Source organism: Lycium ferocissimum, chromosome 10 (assembly GCF_029784015.1).
Source record: "Lycium ferocissimum isolate CSIRO_LF1 chromosome 10, AGI_CSIRO_Lferr_CH_V1, whole genome shotgun sequence".
Taxonomy (NCBI): domain Eukaryota; kingdom Viridiplantae; phylum Streptophyta; class Magnoliopsida; order Solanales; family Solanaceae; genus Lycium; species Lycium ferocissimum.
This window is the reverse complement of record NC_081351.1, coordinates 22,356,859-22,373,353: the sequence shown is the minus strand read 5'-3', so window position 1 is coordinate 22,373,353 and position 16,495 is coordinate 22,356,859. Positions and strand designations below refer to the sequence as shown.

The window sequence follows — 16,495 nt, the reverse complement described above, 5'->3', positions numbered from 1 at the left end:
TCTTAGAGTTCAAGCATTTGATCAAATTGGATACACACACTGTTTGATATAAGTATAAAAATTTAGGCATGAAGCTTTTGTTTCTTTTCCAAACTACTTTAACCCCCTTCATGGTGTTGTCATTCATGTAGTCTTTGTTTTTATTTCTTCTTTATGTGTGAATATTAGTATCAGCATGTAATATGAGGACAACATGATCGGTAGCAGAAAAAATTTAGGGGATTTGGAAATAGGTTGCTTCGGTGCCCAAATAAGACTCTGAATGTTAATAAAAGGATATGTTGTTATAAAAGGATATGCTCAAGTAATTTCAATAGCAAGCGTTTCAGTTTAAAATTTATGAAGTTATCTTATCTTTTTTCTTAATAACGTCAAGTAATTTCAATAGCAAGCTAAACGCTTACCTATTAATTGGCTTAAATATTCTTATGGTATTAACTTAATGGATAAAGATTCCTCTAAAGTTCAAGCATATAACTTCTAAACGTGAAAACATTTGAGCATTTAACCCACAATCTTGAGGCAATCAAGAAAGTAGCTCAAGACTGATAAATCTCTATGCATAGGAATGTTCAAGTTTTCTGATGAATAAATTTGGGGCTAAGTTTCAATGCAAGGCATTGATACGCTGGATCAATTCCAAAGAAAAAATATGTTCTATTACTATCTGGGCTAAATTTTGAGTGTCGTTCAAAACTCAGCTCTGGCGGAAATCAAAAAGAGAAAAAATCATATCGTGATGATTAATACTTCTATTACTAAATAGTCGTCACTCCACGTGAGTCGGAAATTGCACTTGTCTATATTTTGTCTAATTTTTCCTGTAAAAAGAATAGAAGGTGCGTCCCTCTATTTTTTGTATTTTCCAATTTCTTAATAACTTTCAAATGGTTCGTTAAGAAAAAACATCAAATATGCTCTTTTTGGGCTGCCACTTTCACTTGATCATGAAACAAATTGGGCAATTCGCATGTAATATTGTTTTTGGGGTGGTCTTTAAATTTGATGCCGACTTCAGTCTTTTTGGTTATTTCTAATATTGCGGTCTTTAAATTTATCCTCATATTTGTGGTCTTTAAGTTTCTTAATTGGATCACGAGGTTTTGGGTTCGAACCCCCTCTCAAGCATAAAATAAAGAAATAATTTAAGGAGTGTACGCCCTCCGCTTCGCCCAAGGAAAAACTAAAGTTATCGGAGGGGGCATTCTTCATTGAAGACATAGTTTAGTTATGCCTTATGGAGCAAAACTTTCCTTAAGGAACTATGCCTTATGGACTTTTAATTAAGGTATAATAAAAGTATTACTTAACTAAAAGTGTGCCTTGAAAAGTTTCAAAAAAAAAAAAATGTCTCAAGGTAAAGTCTGCATAACTTCCTTAAAGAAAAAACTAAAGTTATGCGGAGTTGGATTCTTTCTCGAGGCATAATTTAGTTTTGCCTTATGGGGCAAAACTTTTCCTTAAGGAATTATGCCTCAAGTAATTTTAATTAGGTATAACCAAAAGTATGCCTTAACTAAAAGTGTGCCTTGAAAAGTTTAAAAAAAAAAAATGTCTCAAGGCTTAAGTATTCTTATGGTATAACTTAATGAAAACTAAAGTTATGCTCTAACTTTTTCAAGACATAATTTAGTTTTCTAAATGGGGCAAAACTTTTCAGGAATTATGCCTTATTTAACTTTTAATTAAGGTATAACCAAAAGTATGCCTTAACTAAAAGTGTGCCTTGAAAAATCTCTAAAAAAAAAAAAAAAATGTCTCAAGTTTTCTAATGAATCTGCCCCCCTTTGGGGCTAAGTTTCACTTTCCTCGAGGCATAATTTAGTTTCAATTGGGGCAAAATATTTTCTATAAGGAACTATGCCTTATGGGCATACTTTTAATTAAGGCATAACCAAAAGTATGCATAACTAAAACTGTGCCTTGAAAAAAAAAAAAAAAAAAAAAAAAATGTCTCAAGGCAAAGTGATGATTAATACTTCTTTTCCTAGATTGTATCTTGGATCGCATACGCTCTCCCCTATATTTTGCGAAATTATTTTTTTATTTTATGCATCGAGGGGGTTCGAACCCGGAACCTTGTATCCAATTTCTTAATAGCTTTCAAATGAAAAAACAAATAATGAAAAAAAATTCAAATATGCTCACCCCAAAAGAAGGGCAATCCGTGCAAAAAAATGAAACAAATTCAAAACTAACAACTCCATTTCTTCTTTTGTTCAACATGTCCTGCTTTTTGAATATTTCTGCTAGTTCAATGCACTTGAGTTCAAGTTTGCATCAAGCACAATTAGTTTATATTATTCATACAACTAATCTATACTCAGGGACGGATTTATAGCATTCGCTCTGGGTTTACGTGAACTCAGTAGCTTCTACCCGAACCATGTATATATATTAAGAAATTTTCTGAATATCTATAAATATTTAATTGTATACCTAAAGATTTATATAGTATTAACTTGAGGTCGTTATCGGAACTCATAATTCATAAACTTAAAATTCTGGATCTCCCGATTGTCTCAAAAAAAAAAAATGATACCAGAAGAGAAGATGTGGAAAGGGAAATAAAGGAAATATTATTGTTGGAAATGGGATCAAGAGATGTAAAATGAGTTGAAAATGAAATGATCGTGTAAGTGAAAAGAAAAGTAGAGGAGGTGAATTATTGGAACAAGTCCAATCATCATTTTTTTCTTTCTGTAATGAAAAATTGCTCCATAACAACACGAACGTTGGTGCCAATCTAGTATAGCACTGCTAATAGGACGGTCAGTCGATAGCGGAAGCAAAACTTTGTCACAACTCTATGACTAGTCGCCAAAGTAACAAATGAAAAATAATTGGCTAACATCATAAGTATACATGTTAATTCTTCAACCAATCCACATACAGCACGCAAACCCAAGCTGCTATTAAAGTTGCAGTACAAAATTGAACTTCAGACGACTAGTATTGAAAGGAATTGAACTTCAGACTAGTATCAAAAGGCAAAAATCATCGTGTTTTCACCATTATCAACAACCTTGACGGCTTGATCATCAACACCTCCATCTTGACAAGCAAGGGTAGCTCAAGTGGTTAAGCACCTCTACCATCAACCGGTAGGCTGAAGGTTTGAGTCACGCTGGGGGTAAGTGAGAACCCGCTTTTTTCCAGTTTTCTAACAACTTCTTGTTATTAGGATGTTGACAGGACCAACAGTTGCACAATTTTTGTGCAAAATAACTGCTTCGATTCACTCATCTGTCTTAATTTATTGACAAGAGATCTGAGCTGTGAGAAATTAAAATAGTTATGGACACATTTACGAAACTGGAAGTCTTCCGATCCCATGCCAATGGGTGTGCTTAAGAGCTGGTGGCAACTGAATACCTGTCACACCTAAGCCACGCTTTTGCCAACAACTTTTCTTTCTGGTGGACCTAGCCAAAGTCCAGGAACAGCTACAAAGACTTCAAGAGACCTTAGTCGAGCCTTTTTTCCTCCCCTATCGCATTCTATTGACTTTTTTCATAGTAGTAGCAGTCTAAGTGCCAGCTAAAGAACCCTTTGAGTATGTGCAGCCGTCATCAAGTCTTTTTTTCCCGTTGAGTGGTATGGTTTGCGTCATCCACCACTGCATCGAAAGGACCATGCATGCATTCACTCCTGAAATTGCACAAAATTAGTCTTAATAACTTCTCTTTTCACAAGCCAATTTTGCTAAGGAATTAGCAAACTTCTCTGTTTAATAAGTTCAATAGTCCAACTCAGTCCAACCCTTCATATTTTTTGGGCATTTCAAATGCTAGTACGTATCATAAAGTAGAAGGAAAGTAAATTTTACCAGTAATGTCACTTCTATGGTGACAAGTAGTTTTTGGTGTCAATCTTTTGGAAAGATCCAATGCAATCATCCATCTTTTCACATCTGGACAAAAAAAATTGATATTCAAGATGATAAAAAAAGTACTGGTACTAGTAATTACTCTATAGAATGGAAAAATACAAATCATTTAAACGGAAATGATTTTTTCAAGCAGAAGGATAACCGAGCCATGGACACTGAAAGTTATCAAATGGAAGATGGAGAGACGACATATTTACAAGTTTTCAAAATCAGAGAGAGTCACTAATACTTTTTAAGTCCATTTTTTCAATTGTACATTGACTTGTGAAACAACATAGAACTCTTGGTATTTCTTTTCACTATATTCAATTGACTACTACAAAAGCAGTGACTGCGCGTTAAGGAAAGGCGTCAAAAAAGGATCTTCCATTAAACAATAACTTGCATAAAGACATCCTCATTCGCACCTTCAGCAGATGGACTCGCCCCTGATATTTACATCAATGGCTCCCTTAATTAACGACCCTTGTACTTACAGAGCACTCCATTCTCAAGTTCTGTGTAGGGAAATGAATCTGAGAGAAGATCCCGATAAACCAACATGTTTGCAGATAATTTTTCTCTGTTTCTCCCTCTGACGAACTTGCTAAACAAAAACGCAGTAAAGTGCACTCGCTATTTTCCAGCTTTCTAACAACTTCTTGTTCTTAGGATGTTGAGCCAGACCACCAGATGCGCTATTTTTGTGCAAAATAACTTCTTTGATTCACTCATATGTCTTAATTATTTGACAAACAGATCTGAGCTGAAAGATGAAATTTCGTTGAGTGATAAGGCAGACATTTGCATGGTCCACAACAGCATCGAATGGACCATTCTTCTGAAGCCACTCCTGAAATTGCACAAAATTAGCCTTAATAACTTCTCTTTCACAAGCCAATTTTGTTAAGGAATTAGCAAACTTCTCTTCTATAAAGTTCAATGGTCCAACTCAGTCCAACCCTTCATTTTTTTTTTCGCATTACAAATGCTAGCACGGTTCAGTTATAAGCTGACTGTGGATTAGTCTTTAAATCTCTTCAGAGAAATATATAGAAATTTTCCAGTTTCTACTAGTGATATCCCTTCTATGGTTATAAGTAGATTTTGTTGTCATTCTTTTGAACAAGATCCGACAAAATCATCCATCTTTTCACAGTTGGAAGGGAAAAAAAAAACAAGAAGAAAACAATTGATGATACAAAAATGTTTTAACTATTATATAGAATGGAAAAATACGAATGCTGTAAACAGAAAATTTTTGCAAAAAGAAAGATTACCTAGCAATGGACCTTGAAAGTTATCAAATTGAAGAAGGAGAGACAAAATATTCACGAATTTTAAAAATCAGAGAGAGAGCCACTAATATTGAATTATACTATGTAATTAATCTTCGAAATGCGTATTTACTATTGTTATACCTTCAGTATATCTTGTGATTAGGAGAGGAGACTTGAGGTACAATCCGCGCATAAAACATTGTGATCCAGATGAAATCAAATTTACATGAACACTGTAATATGCAGTGATAAAGTTTTATTTGCTAGTAGATTTTAATGTGAGAATTCTATTATCTGCACAAAGACTTGTACATTGACTTGTGAACAACGTGAAACTCTTGGTATTTCTTTTCACTATTTTCGATTGACTACTACAAATGCAGTGAGACATCAAAAAAGGATCTTCCATTTAAACAATAACTTGCATAAAGACACCTGCAGAATCTGGGATCGGGAGTAATGTTTAAGGCCTTAATTGAGATAGACATGAACACACAATTGAGTGATAGAATTGCTAGTGACTGAAATCCATGTGGATTTGACACTTCACTTAGGAAGGATACAAGCAGAACCGCTTGCCCTTAAATGATGTTCATCATGATCAACCATTCTTCAGATTAATTAATTAGCAAACCACTTCATAACTTAAAAATTTCAGGGCAAAGAAAAAAATTATGAAAGCAGAAAACAAAAGGAAATACCTCGCCAAACAGACTTGGGAAGCAGGTTTGCCGTGCATTTTCACAAAAATGTATCATCTCCTTGATCTGTTTGATGAGTCCAGATTTTATCACCAAGCAGGCAGATTTCATTGACAGTTTTACAAATTAAAGCTGCTGCAGTTATCAACTCTACTAAATAAGACTGTGGGCTGGAACCTTGTGTATTCCATCATCTAAAATTGCTTTTCTCAAGGCAGCAGCGTGGTCCCACCTCTCTACCCAGCATAAATGCTTGAGAGTTGCACATATACCCAGAATGGTTCGGTTGAGACTTAAGCAATAGCTGTGATACTTCATTTCCCAACTCAATAGCTCCATGAAGTCTACAAGCACCCATCAGAGCACCCAACACAGTGGGATCAGCTTCAAAAGGCATCTTCTTTATAATATCGTATGCTTCCTGTAGTAGCCCAGCTCTACCTACGAGATCAACGACACAACCATAATGTTCCATTTTATGTACAAGTCCAAATTCATGTGACAGTGTTTCAAACAATTTAAAACCCAAATCAACAAGCTTGGCACGCACACAAGCTGATAGAACTGCCACGAAAGTAATCTCATTTGGTTGCATCCCCTTTGCTCTCATCTTCCCATACATCGTTAATGCCTCCTTCACTATACCATTCAAAGCTAGGGAAGAAATCATAGCATTCTAAGCCCAAATCTACTTGATAACCATCGGATCAAATACCTTCGAAACATATACCAAACAACCCATCTTTCCATAAAACGCGATCAATGCGGTCGTCATGAAGACACTCAAGTATTCCTCATTCTTTACCATGTAAGCATGTACTTGCCTCCCTAGATATAACGCCACACCAACATCCAAAAACTGCAAGAAGAAAGAACACTAACAAAAGTAGCCTCATTCGGCTTCAATAAAACGTGCTTCACATCCTCGTGTACCATCATTTTCTCGAAAAATAATTAATAGCAACCTCAGAGCACCCTTTCTTCATGTACCCATGAATCATACTAGTCCACGAATAAACATCTCTATACGGCATCCGAGAAAACATCAAAAACGCCAAACCCATATCCCTGTTTTTACCACAAGCATCAAGCATCGCATTATACGATACAACACTCGGTTCAGGAATTTCATCAAACACCGTGTGTGCACTCCCGAGTTAACCCATGTGCAAATCTCAAGACTTGACGGTGAAGGTTCTTGCCTATATATGAAGCCAAATGGTCCCTTATGTTTGAGGTAGCTTCAAAATAGTATCTTAAGTATGCACTTAACAGTTTTTGTCCTTTAAGTTTGCCAAAAGTTAACACTTTTAGTCTCCGTCAAATATTTACGGAACTTTGTCTGTTAGGTTTGACGTAAATTATGGAAATAGGAAATTAGCAAGAACTCACATTTAGAGGTACAATATTTATAGTTTCTACTATTTTTAATTTATTTATGTATTTTTACCTTAAGAGGTACAATATTTGTAGTTTCTACTATTTTTTATTTGTTTCTATAGTTTTGTGTAGCTTTTTGAGGTGTAATTTCTCTATTTTTTTTAATATCTTTTTAGTGTCTAGTGTAATTTTTCGTGTTACATATTCTAGAATTTGATGGGACTTTCTTGGTGTTTATAGTTAAATCTTTTTTTTTTTTTCATTTTCTGTCAAAACTAATAAATAGTTTGGTAAATATTTTACACTTTCTGAGTCTAAATTTGGTGCACTGTTAGTACTATCAAGTAATTTTAGAGGTAAAATTAAATATATTTTAAGTTTAACAAATTGTCATTATAATTAAAAAACAGTAAAGACAATTATAATCTTATTTGTACTGTAATCATAATTATTTTCTACTTTTAAATGTATTTCCTTTCTCAGTCCACCTTTCTTCTCTCTTAGATGTAGGCAACATCATAGCAGCAACGGAAAATGGCTCTGTACTTTTTATTCCATCGATTTCTTTTAGAGACTTCCATTTATGTCGTTTTCTTGCTTCATGAAAAACCTAATTCAAAAGTTGAAAGAAATCGAAGATCGAAGACAAAATGGAGAAACTAGGGCACCCTTTTTTTCACCATATGTTCTCTCCTTCGCTATGGACAGTTCAAAAAACATTTAATCTTCATGGAAAAATACCAATAAACCATGGAAACAAACCCAAAAGAAAAATCTATATATCCAAGAAAGTTAGATTTGATCAAAGATATGAAATAATTGGCAAAAGCAAAGTTGTGATTGATAAGGATTGAAGATGAATAGCAAAAGATGCATTAGAGTAGTGACAGGGAACTTTGATGTGGTTTTTGTGTTTGATGTAATGTTCAGGTTTTTTGGGTTCGACATTCCAACAGATTAAACATTGTCAGCACCTAAGATCACGGAGAAGTAATTAATAAGCAGTCAAAGATGAACACTGTAATATGCAGTGATAAAGTTTTGTTTGTTGGTAGATTTTATTTGAGAATTCTATTATCTACACAAAGACTTGTACATTGACTTGTGAACAACGTGAAACTCTTGGTATTTCTTTTCACTATTTTCGATTGACTACTACAAAAGCAGTGAGGCATCAAAAAAGGATCTTCCATTTAAACAATAACTTGCATAAAGACACCTGCAAAATCTGGGATCAGGAGTAATGTTTAAGGCCTTAATTGAGATAGACATGAACACACAATTGAGTGATAGAATTGCTAGTGACTGAAAGCCATGTGGATTTGACACTTCAATCAAGAAGGATACAAACAGAACCGTTTGTCTTTAAATGATGTTTATCGTGATCAATATTGTTCAGATTAATCAATTAGCAAACTGCTCCACAATTTCAAAATTCCGGGGCAAAGAAAAAGATGCAGAAAAACAAAAGTAGAAAACAAAAAGAAATACCTCATCAAACAGACTTTGGAACCAGGTTTGCCGTGAATTCTCACAAAAAAAAATTCATCTCCTTGATCTGTCTAGCTATGTTAGCTTGAGCTCACAGACCAATTCAAAATAAAAAATTGATGAATGTTTATCTGTAAGACTGCAATAACAACACAACAACATACCCATATGTGCAAAACCCATATGCAGTGCTTCAATCTCTGCAAACGGGCCACAACCCATATGCTTGCTTCAATCTCTGTGCAAAAACCATATGCAGTATCATTTTTTAGCTGATTTTGATGAGTCGAGATTTCATCACCAAGCAGGCTCATTGACAATTTTGCAAATAAAAGCTGCTGCAGTTATCAGCCCTACTAAATAAAACTGTGGGCTGGAACCTTGTGTATTCCATCATCTAACATTGCTTTTCTCAAGGCAGCAGCATAAATGCTTGAGAGTTGCACATATCGCCCAGAATGATTCGGTTGCGACTTAAGCAATAGTTGTGCTACTTCATTTCCCAACTCAATAGCTCCATGAAGTCTACAAGCACCCATCAGAGCACCCAACACAGTGGCATCAGCTTCAAAAGGCATCTTTTTTATGAAGTCGTATGCTTCCTGCAGTAGCCCAGCTAGCCCTAAAAGATCAACCACACAACCATAATGTTCCATCTTTTGTACAAGTCCAAATTCATGTGACATTGTTTCAAACAATTTAAAACCCAAATCGACAAGCTTGGCACGCGCACAAGCTGATAGAACTGCCACGAAAGTAATCTCATTTGGTTGCATCCCCTTTGCTCTCATCTTCTCATACATCGTTAATGCCTGCTTCTCTCTACCATTCAAAGCTAGGGAAGAAATCATAGCATTCCAAGCACAAACCTTCCTGCTAACCATCACATCAAATACCTTTGAAGCATACACCAAACAACCCATCTTCCAGTAAAACGCGATCAATGCAGTCGTCATGAAAGACACTCAGGTCCTCCTCATTCTTGATGATGTAAGCATGTACTTGCCTGCCTAGATATAATGCCACACCAACATCGAAGATCGTGAAAGAAGAAAGAACACTAACAAAAGTAGCCTCATTTGGTAAACCGCACTTCACATCCTCGTGCACCATCATTTTCTCGAAAAACTTAACAGCAACCTCAGAGCACCGGTTCTTCATGTACCCATGAATCATACTAGTCCATGAATAAACATCTCTATACGGCATGCGAGAAAATATCAAGAACCCCAAACCCATACCTCCATTTTTCCCACAAGCATCAAGCATCGCATTATACGAAACAACACACGGTTCAGGAATTTCATCAAACACCTTGCGTGCACTCCCGAGTTCAGCCTCGTGCGAATACATCCCGATAAAAGAAGTACACACATATGGGTCACTCAAGACCCCTCTTCTCAAGACTTGACAGTGAAGGTTCTTGCCTATATATGAAGCCAAATAGGCAGAAGTTGAAGCATATGTTCAGGTTTTTTCAGGTTCGGCATTCCAACAGATTAAACATTGTCAGCACCTAAGATCGTGGAGAAGTAATTAATAAGCAGTCAAAGACATTTTTCACTGTCTCACAAAACAAAAGAGAACTGAAAAACTTATCCGTGGCCGATGATTATACCAAGCCAATAGATGCATGAAATGTGTTTGTACTTAAAGTGTTAGCACTTAATCGTGGTTTGACCAGGTATTCAACTTGGAACACAGAAAAATTACGTGAACGCAAAAGCACAGAAAAGTTAGAGTGACCAGGTATTCAACTTGATCTCTACGTAGATTTTTTTGGTTTGACTTAGCTATTAGCATTTCATTTGATCATTTCTTGTTATACTATCAACTAACATATGCTTTAGTCTCCAGAAAGCATTTTCCTAAATCTTTTTCGGTGAATTATTGAAGCCACGACTAAACATAAACCATTGATTTATTTTTCTATGAAAAGGGTCATAGATGTTTTATAATCTATCCATTTTATCTTTCAGAATATTTTCTTTACAAGTATTTATTATCTCATTCAGCTCTTCCTTAATTCTTCATTTTTGGAAATGCAGGTTTCAAGTCTAATAAGTTGTTGGCGATGCAAATATAAGCCTTTATCTTTCATAGTTTTTCATGTTTCAGAAGTGTTCGTTACCCTATTAATAAAGACACGTGTTATCTTCAGTTCCCATCATGAACTAGTACATGACCACAAAGCCAAAAAGGGCAACAAACTCTCTCTTTCTTTCTTTCTTTTTTGTTTGTGAGAAGGGAAACAATCTTGAAAATGAAAAACCTGATCAAGAAATAAAATGAATTTAACGGAAGTTACTTATGAAAGAAAAGTAAAATCGCTATCCATAGGAAAGGTCACAATAGCACGAGGATTAACTAAGCACCTTCACATAAAGGATTAAAAGCAGTTTTTCCTTTAAATAAAGGCATATCAAGCTTCATGATCTTGGAAAAACACCAAATTCTAAATACAGGATAGGAATCAACAACCAGTGACGAAAAAACACGATAATGAATTTCTTTCTGTATAGGAACAAAAGCATTATCTAAGGGTGTGTTTGGTATGGAAGAAGACATTTTCCACAAAATGTTTTCCAATTTTCCCATGTTTGGTTGTGCAAAATGACATTCTAAGCTCATTGTCTCCTCCCCACCCATCCAACGCCCCCAACCCCCACCCCTTGACCATCCTACCCTCCGCCACCCCCGAACACCCACTCTCCACCCCACCCCCATAGTGTTTTGCTAGATCACATATAAGTATTCTTGGGATAATACTTTTTTGCTTACTTACCAAACACGAGAAAATAAATAATAAACCTACTTGTTTTCCCAAGAAAACATTTTCCTTCATACCAAACACACCCTAAAGTGAGCCAGTAAAAAACAAAAACCACCTACATAGGTATATATCAAGCAGAATAGTCCCCAGTCTTGGTCATATCATTATGAAACGTAAATTAAAACATATGATGGTTGTGTAAGACAAAGGACTTCATCAAATGCAATAGGGTGTCAAAACAGAATCCCCAACAAACCAAAAAGTTTCAAACTTTAACAAAGAATCAGAAATTTTCAAAATGGGTTCAAAAGAAACTTTATACAACCACCTTTCGCGATATTATTAGCTATTTTTGCTATGAAACATGAAATTAGCAAACAAGACAAGCATATTAAACCATAGAATCTAATCAAATGCAAAAGGATAAAGAAAACATAATCCTCAAGAAAACAAAAAGTTCCAAACCTTAACAATCAGAATTTCTCAATAAAAACAACATACCCAGTATATTATTAGCTAATTTTGCTAGAAAAATGAAATAGAAAACAAGATAAGCATCTTAAGCCATAAAATTTCATAAAACAAAAAAGTCTCAAACTTCAGCAACCAGAATTTTTCAAAATGGGTTCAAAGAATATCAGCACTCACTTGTTCTTCCTAAAAGCATCAGCGTTCTCGAAAGCTTGTCCTTCCCCAACAAGTAATTCACTCCAGTTGGCAGCAGCATCTGGAGTTCCATCAGTGATCCATTGGTGTGAAGGTGCAGGAATTGGAGTATCGGCACTCACTTGTTCTTCCTCAGCACTTCCGAGAGAGACTGCTTCGACCTCAGTGGTTGAAACCCTGTGATAGAACATACAACATTATTTACAATCAAACTCTAGGAATTCAAAAAAATGAGAAAATGACAAAAATGGTCCCTTATGTTTGAGGGTAGGTTTAAAATAGTCCCTTAAGTATGAAGTTAACAGTTTTGATCCTTCAAGTTCGCCAAAAGTTAACATTTGTAGTCTCCGTCAAATATTTACCGAACTCTGTCCGTTAGATTTGACAGGAACTATGAGAAAAAAAGGAAATTAGTGGTGACTTACATTTAGAGGTACAATTTTTGTATTTCTAGAGTGCTATTTTCTAGATTTGACAGAGTTCGATAAATATTTGATGGAGATTAAAAGTGTTAACTTTTGGCAAACTTAAAGGACCAAAACTGTTAAGTGCATACTTAAGGGACTACTTTGAACCCACCCTCAAACATAAGAGACCATTTTTGTCATTTCTCCAAAAAAATTACCATAATAAGAACTTGTGGACCCTTATAAAACGACCATTACCTAGTGGTAGCCATATTAGGAGCAACTGCAGAATTAGGCTCCTTCTCCGAACTTGATGCATAAACATGGGCAAAACCGTCATTAAATTGCAACAAAGTATCGACACCTTCTTGGTCTCTCAGTCGTATCAATTGAGTCTTATCAAACTTCAGTGTAAACTGCAAGACTTTATCTGAAGGATCAATCCCTAATCGGTCGAAAACTGCATTCACAAAATCATTGTACTTTATGCCTGTCTTCACAATAATCTGATCGGTAATACCTCCCACATACGAAGTGGATCCATCTGGAAGCACTTTGCTCTTTCCGCCCCAATGGCAGAAACAAAATAGTCTTTTATCTTCAGTTCCCATCCCTTCTTTTTCTTTTTTTGGGAGAAGGGTAACAATCTAGAAAACTAAAAACCTGATCAAGCAGTGTCTGGGATTTGAACTAAAAACCTGATCAAGAAATAAAATGAATTTAACGGAAGTTACTTATGAAGGCTGAATGTACTAAAATCACAATCCATCAGAAAGGTCAAAATAGCATGATGATTAACCAAGCATCTTCAAATACAGGATTAAAATTTTGTAAAAACATCTCAAGCTTCATGATCTTGGAACAAAACCATATTCTAGATACAGGATACAAATCAACAACCAGTACCACAAAACCAGGATAATGCAAATTGTTTGGTCGTTGGAACAATAGCTTTATCTAAATATGTCAGCAAAAAATGAAAACCACCTACATAGGTAAATCTCAAGCAGGATAGTCTCCAGTTTCTGTCATATCACTACCAAACATAAAAATAAACATATGACTATCATGTAAGACATAGGACTTCAACAAATACAATAGGGTGTCAAAACAGAATCCCAACAAACCAAAAAGTTTCAAACTTTAACAAAGAATCAGAAAATCTCAAAATGCTAAGAAAACTTTATACAACCACTTTTCATGACATAATTAGCTATTTTTGCTGTGAAACATGAAATAAGCAAACAAGACAAGCATATTAAGCCATAAAACTTCATCAAATGCAAAAAGGATAAAACCATAATCCTCGAGAAAACAAGTCTCAAACTTTAGCAACCAGAATTTTTCAAAATGGGCTCAAAGAATAAACTTACCCCATGACAAATCAGCTATTTTTGTTTGTGAAACATCAAATTAGCAAAGAAATCCAAAAGGGTCAAAACAGAAACCCCAGCAAAGCAAAAAGTTCCAAATTTTGAAGTATCAAGATTCAGGCTTTTCACTTTGTACGTAGAGATATGGAACAACGAAAAACAATACTTACCTTTAAGCTGCAAATTCTTGAATTTTAACCAAATGGAGTTTCTCTAATATGCTTTTAGCTTTACTGGTTTTAGTGATGAATGGCTCAATTAGGGCTTCACCATTCACTGATGGTAATCTGTGCGTGCCCAATTAAAATTAAAACAGAATTGGTCCCCCAACCTTTCTTTTATGTGAAGTTTGTCCCCTATAAAATTAAAACATATGACGATCGAGTAAGACAAAGGATTTGATCAAATGCAATAGAGTGTCAAAACAGAATCCCAAATAAACTAAAAAATTTCGATCTTTAACAAAGAATCAGAAAATTTCAAAACGGGTTCAAAGAAAACTTTATACAACCACTTTTCATGATATTATTAGCTACTTTAGCTCTGAAAAATGAAATTAGCAAACAAGACAAGCATATTAAGCCATAAAATTTCAGCAAATGCAAAAAGGTTAAAAACATAATCCTCAAGAAAACAAAAAAGTCTCAAACTTCAACAATCAGAAATTTTCAAATTAGCAAAAAATTAAGTTTACCCCCTCACAAATTTCATGAGAAAGCCAGCTATTTTTGTTTGTGAAACATCAAAACTTTGAAGCAAAAAGAGCTAGTTTTGAGTATCAAGATTCACCCTTTTCACTTTTCAACAACAACAACAACATACCCAATGGAAAGAGCTGTTACCCCTAGGAAAATCCGATTCACCCTTTTCACTTTCCAAATTCAATAATTCACAAAAAAATATCTCATTATACTATCAAAGAAAGACATACAGTTAGCTCATTTGTGAGTAAAGAATGAAGCAATGAAAAAAAAGTTACCTTTAAGTTGCAGATTGTTGAATTTAACTAAATGGGGTTTCTCTACTATGCTTTTAAAACTATTAAAAAAAAAAAAAAAACTTTTTTCGCCTCTGATTTCACTGATGAATGGCTCATTTTTCATCAAGCTATTATTTGTTGTGCATGAAATTAGCAAACAAAACAAGCATATTAAGCCATAAAATTTCATCAGGATTCACACTTTTCATTTTCCAAATTCAATACTTCAAGAAATATCTCATTATACTATCAAAGAAAGACATATAGTTAACTCATTTATAAGTAAAGAATGTTACCTTTAAGCTGCAAATTGTTGAATTTTAACTCATTTCAATAACTCATTTCATATACATTCTTATACCGTGTATATACTGTATAAATAATATACTATATGCTTTGTATAACAATGTATAAATATTGTATAAACAAAAGATAATAGTCAACAAGCATCCAAACAAGAGTAAAATTGTGATAAGACAAGAAAATAAAGACATCATTTTTCTTTCTTAGTTTTCACCACAAAAATCCCAACTTTCTTCTTCTCAGAGAGATTAGTAACCAAACACTAATGAAATTCATCATAAAGTAAAACATTTTTCCTTCATACCAAACACACCCTTGATCTCAGATGCTGCAAATTCTTGAATTTTAGCCAAATGGGGTTTCTCTAATATGCTTTTGAAACTATAAAAAATAAAAAAAAATAAAAAAAAAATCCCTTTTTAGTCCACTGATTTGAGTGAGGAATTAGGGGATTACTATTCAAATTGGGTAATGGGAAATAATCTCCCTTGGGATGCCAGTAATATGTTTGTGATAGTAATTTAAATGCTGATTTGGTCCCCAATCTTTTATTTATGTGAAGTTTGTCCCCTTCAGTATCTAGAAGTAATTTATATTTGAATAGTCAAACTGTTTTTTCCTAGATAATTTTAAAAGATTAACAATAAATGTTGAACCATTTGACTACTCACTCCGTATCAATTTATGTTGTACCATTTGATTAGGCAGGGGTTTAAGAAAGAAAGAAAGACTTTACAATTTATGGTCCAAAACAAGCTTTGGATATTTGTGTGGCTGTAAATTATCTCATAAAGTTAAATTGTTTCGAAATGTGTTATTCTTTTTGGGACAGACTAAAAAGCATAGTGTGTCACATAAATTAGGACAGATGGAGTACATCCTACGCTCCCCAGACCCCACGCGTGGGATCATACTGGGTTTTTTGTTGTTGTTGTTGGAGTACTAATTTGAACTCAATCAGTAATTTATCCGGTGGAGTTCGGATTCCGAGAGTCAAACGAGTATTTCTTCAACCGTGAATTTTTCATATGTACTAATATTTTGAATTGTTAATTATTTTAACTTATACTCCCTCCGTTTCAATTTATGTGAACCCATTTGACTAGGCACGACATTTAAGAAAGAGTGAAGACTTTTGAAACTTATGGTTCAAAATAAGTCTTGAATATTTGTGATGTTGTAAATCATTTCATAAAGTGAATTTGTTCCCAAATTAAGAAAGAAGTCATTCAATTTGACACGGATTAAAAATGAAATAAGTTCACATAAAT

At 34.5% G+C, this 16,495-nt stretch overlaps 1 protein-coding gene and 3 pseudogenes across 4 annotated transcripts; all 4 read right to left on the bottom strand.

The window, feature by feature from the left end:
- The window catches only part of LOC132034718 (putative pentatricopeptide repeat-containing protein At1g10330), a 12,953-nt pseudogene extending 8,518 nt beyond the window's left edge, over positions 1 to 4,435 (bottom strand).
- On the bottom strand, positions 3,169 to 7,009 carry LOC132034717 (putative pentatricopeptide repeat-containing protein At1g10330; annotated as a pseudogene).
- Positions 7,010 to 8,956: 1,947 nt separating this feature from the next.
- Positions 8,957 to 10,187, bottom strand: LOC132034716 (putative pentatricopeptide repeat-containing protein At1g10330; annotated as a pseudogene).
- Positions 10,099 to 13,948, bottom strand: LOC132032838 (uncharacterized). Of its 4 annotated transcripts, none has more exons than XM_059422604.1 (3): positions 12,828 to 13,942; positions 12,145 to 12,339; positions 10,099 to 10,239 (listed from the first exon to the last, which is right to left on the bottom strand). In XM_059422604.1, the coding sequence occupies exons 1-3, from the start codon at positions 13,178 to 13,180 to the stop codon at positions 10,233 to 10,235; spliced, it is 555 nt and encodes a 184-aa protein (XP_059278587.1). In that variant the 5' UTR covers positions 13,181 to 13,942; the 3' UTR covers positions 10,099 to 10,232. The 4 variants fall into 4 exon arrangements, with proteins under 4 accessions (XP_059278587.1, XP_059278585.1, XP_059278584.1 ...); XM_059422602.1 differs by lacking the exon at positions 10,099 to 10,239 and adding an exon at positions 10,255 to 10,995 and having other exon boundaries at positions 12,145 to 12,341; positions 12,842 to 13,948; XM_059422601.1 differs by lacking the exon at positions 10,099 to 10,239 and adding an exon at positions 10,262 to 10,995 and having other exon boundaries at positions 12,828 to 13,946.
- Positions 13,949 to 16,495: the final 2,547 nt, after the last annotated feature.

What these genes read in the sequence shown, in the direction of transcription:
- LOC132032838 (XM_059422601.1), bottom strand. Translation starts at nt 13,180, where the DNA reads ATGGGAACTGAAGATAAAAGACTATTTTGTTTCTGCCATTGGGGCGGA. An exon ending in CCTAATATGGCTACCACTAG is followed by an intron (nt 12,340 to 12,827) that starts GTAATGGTCGTT and finishes GTTCTATCACAG; the next exon opens with GGTTTCAACCACTGAGGTCG. An exon ending in GATGCTTTTAGGAAGAACAA is followed by an intron (nt 10,996 to 12,144) that starts GTGAGTGCTGAT and finishes TTTCTTGATCAG; the next exon opens with GTTTTTCATTTTCAAGATTG.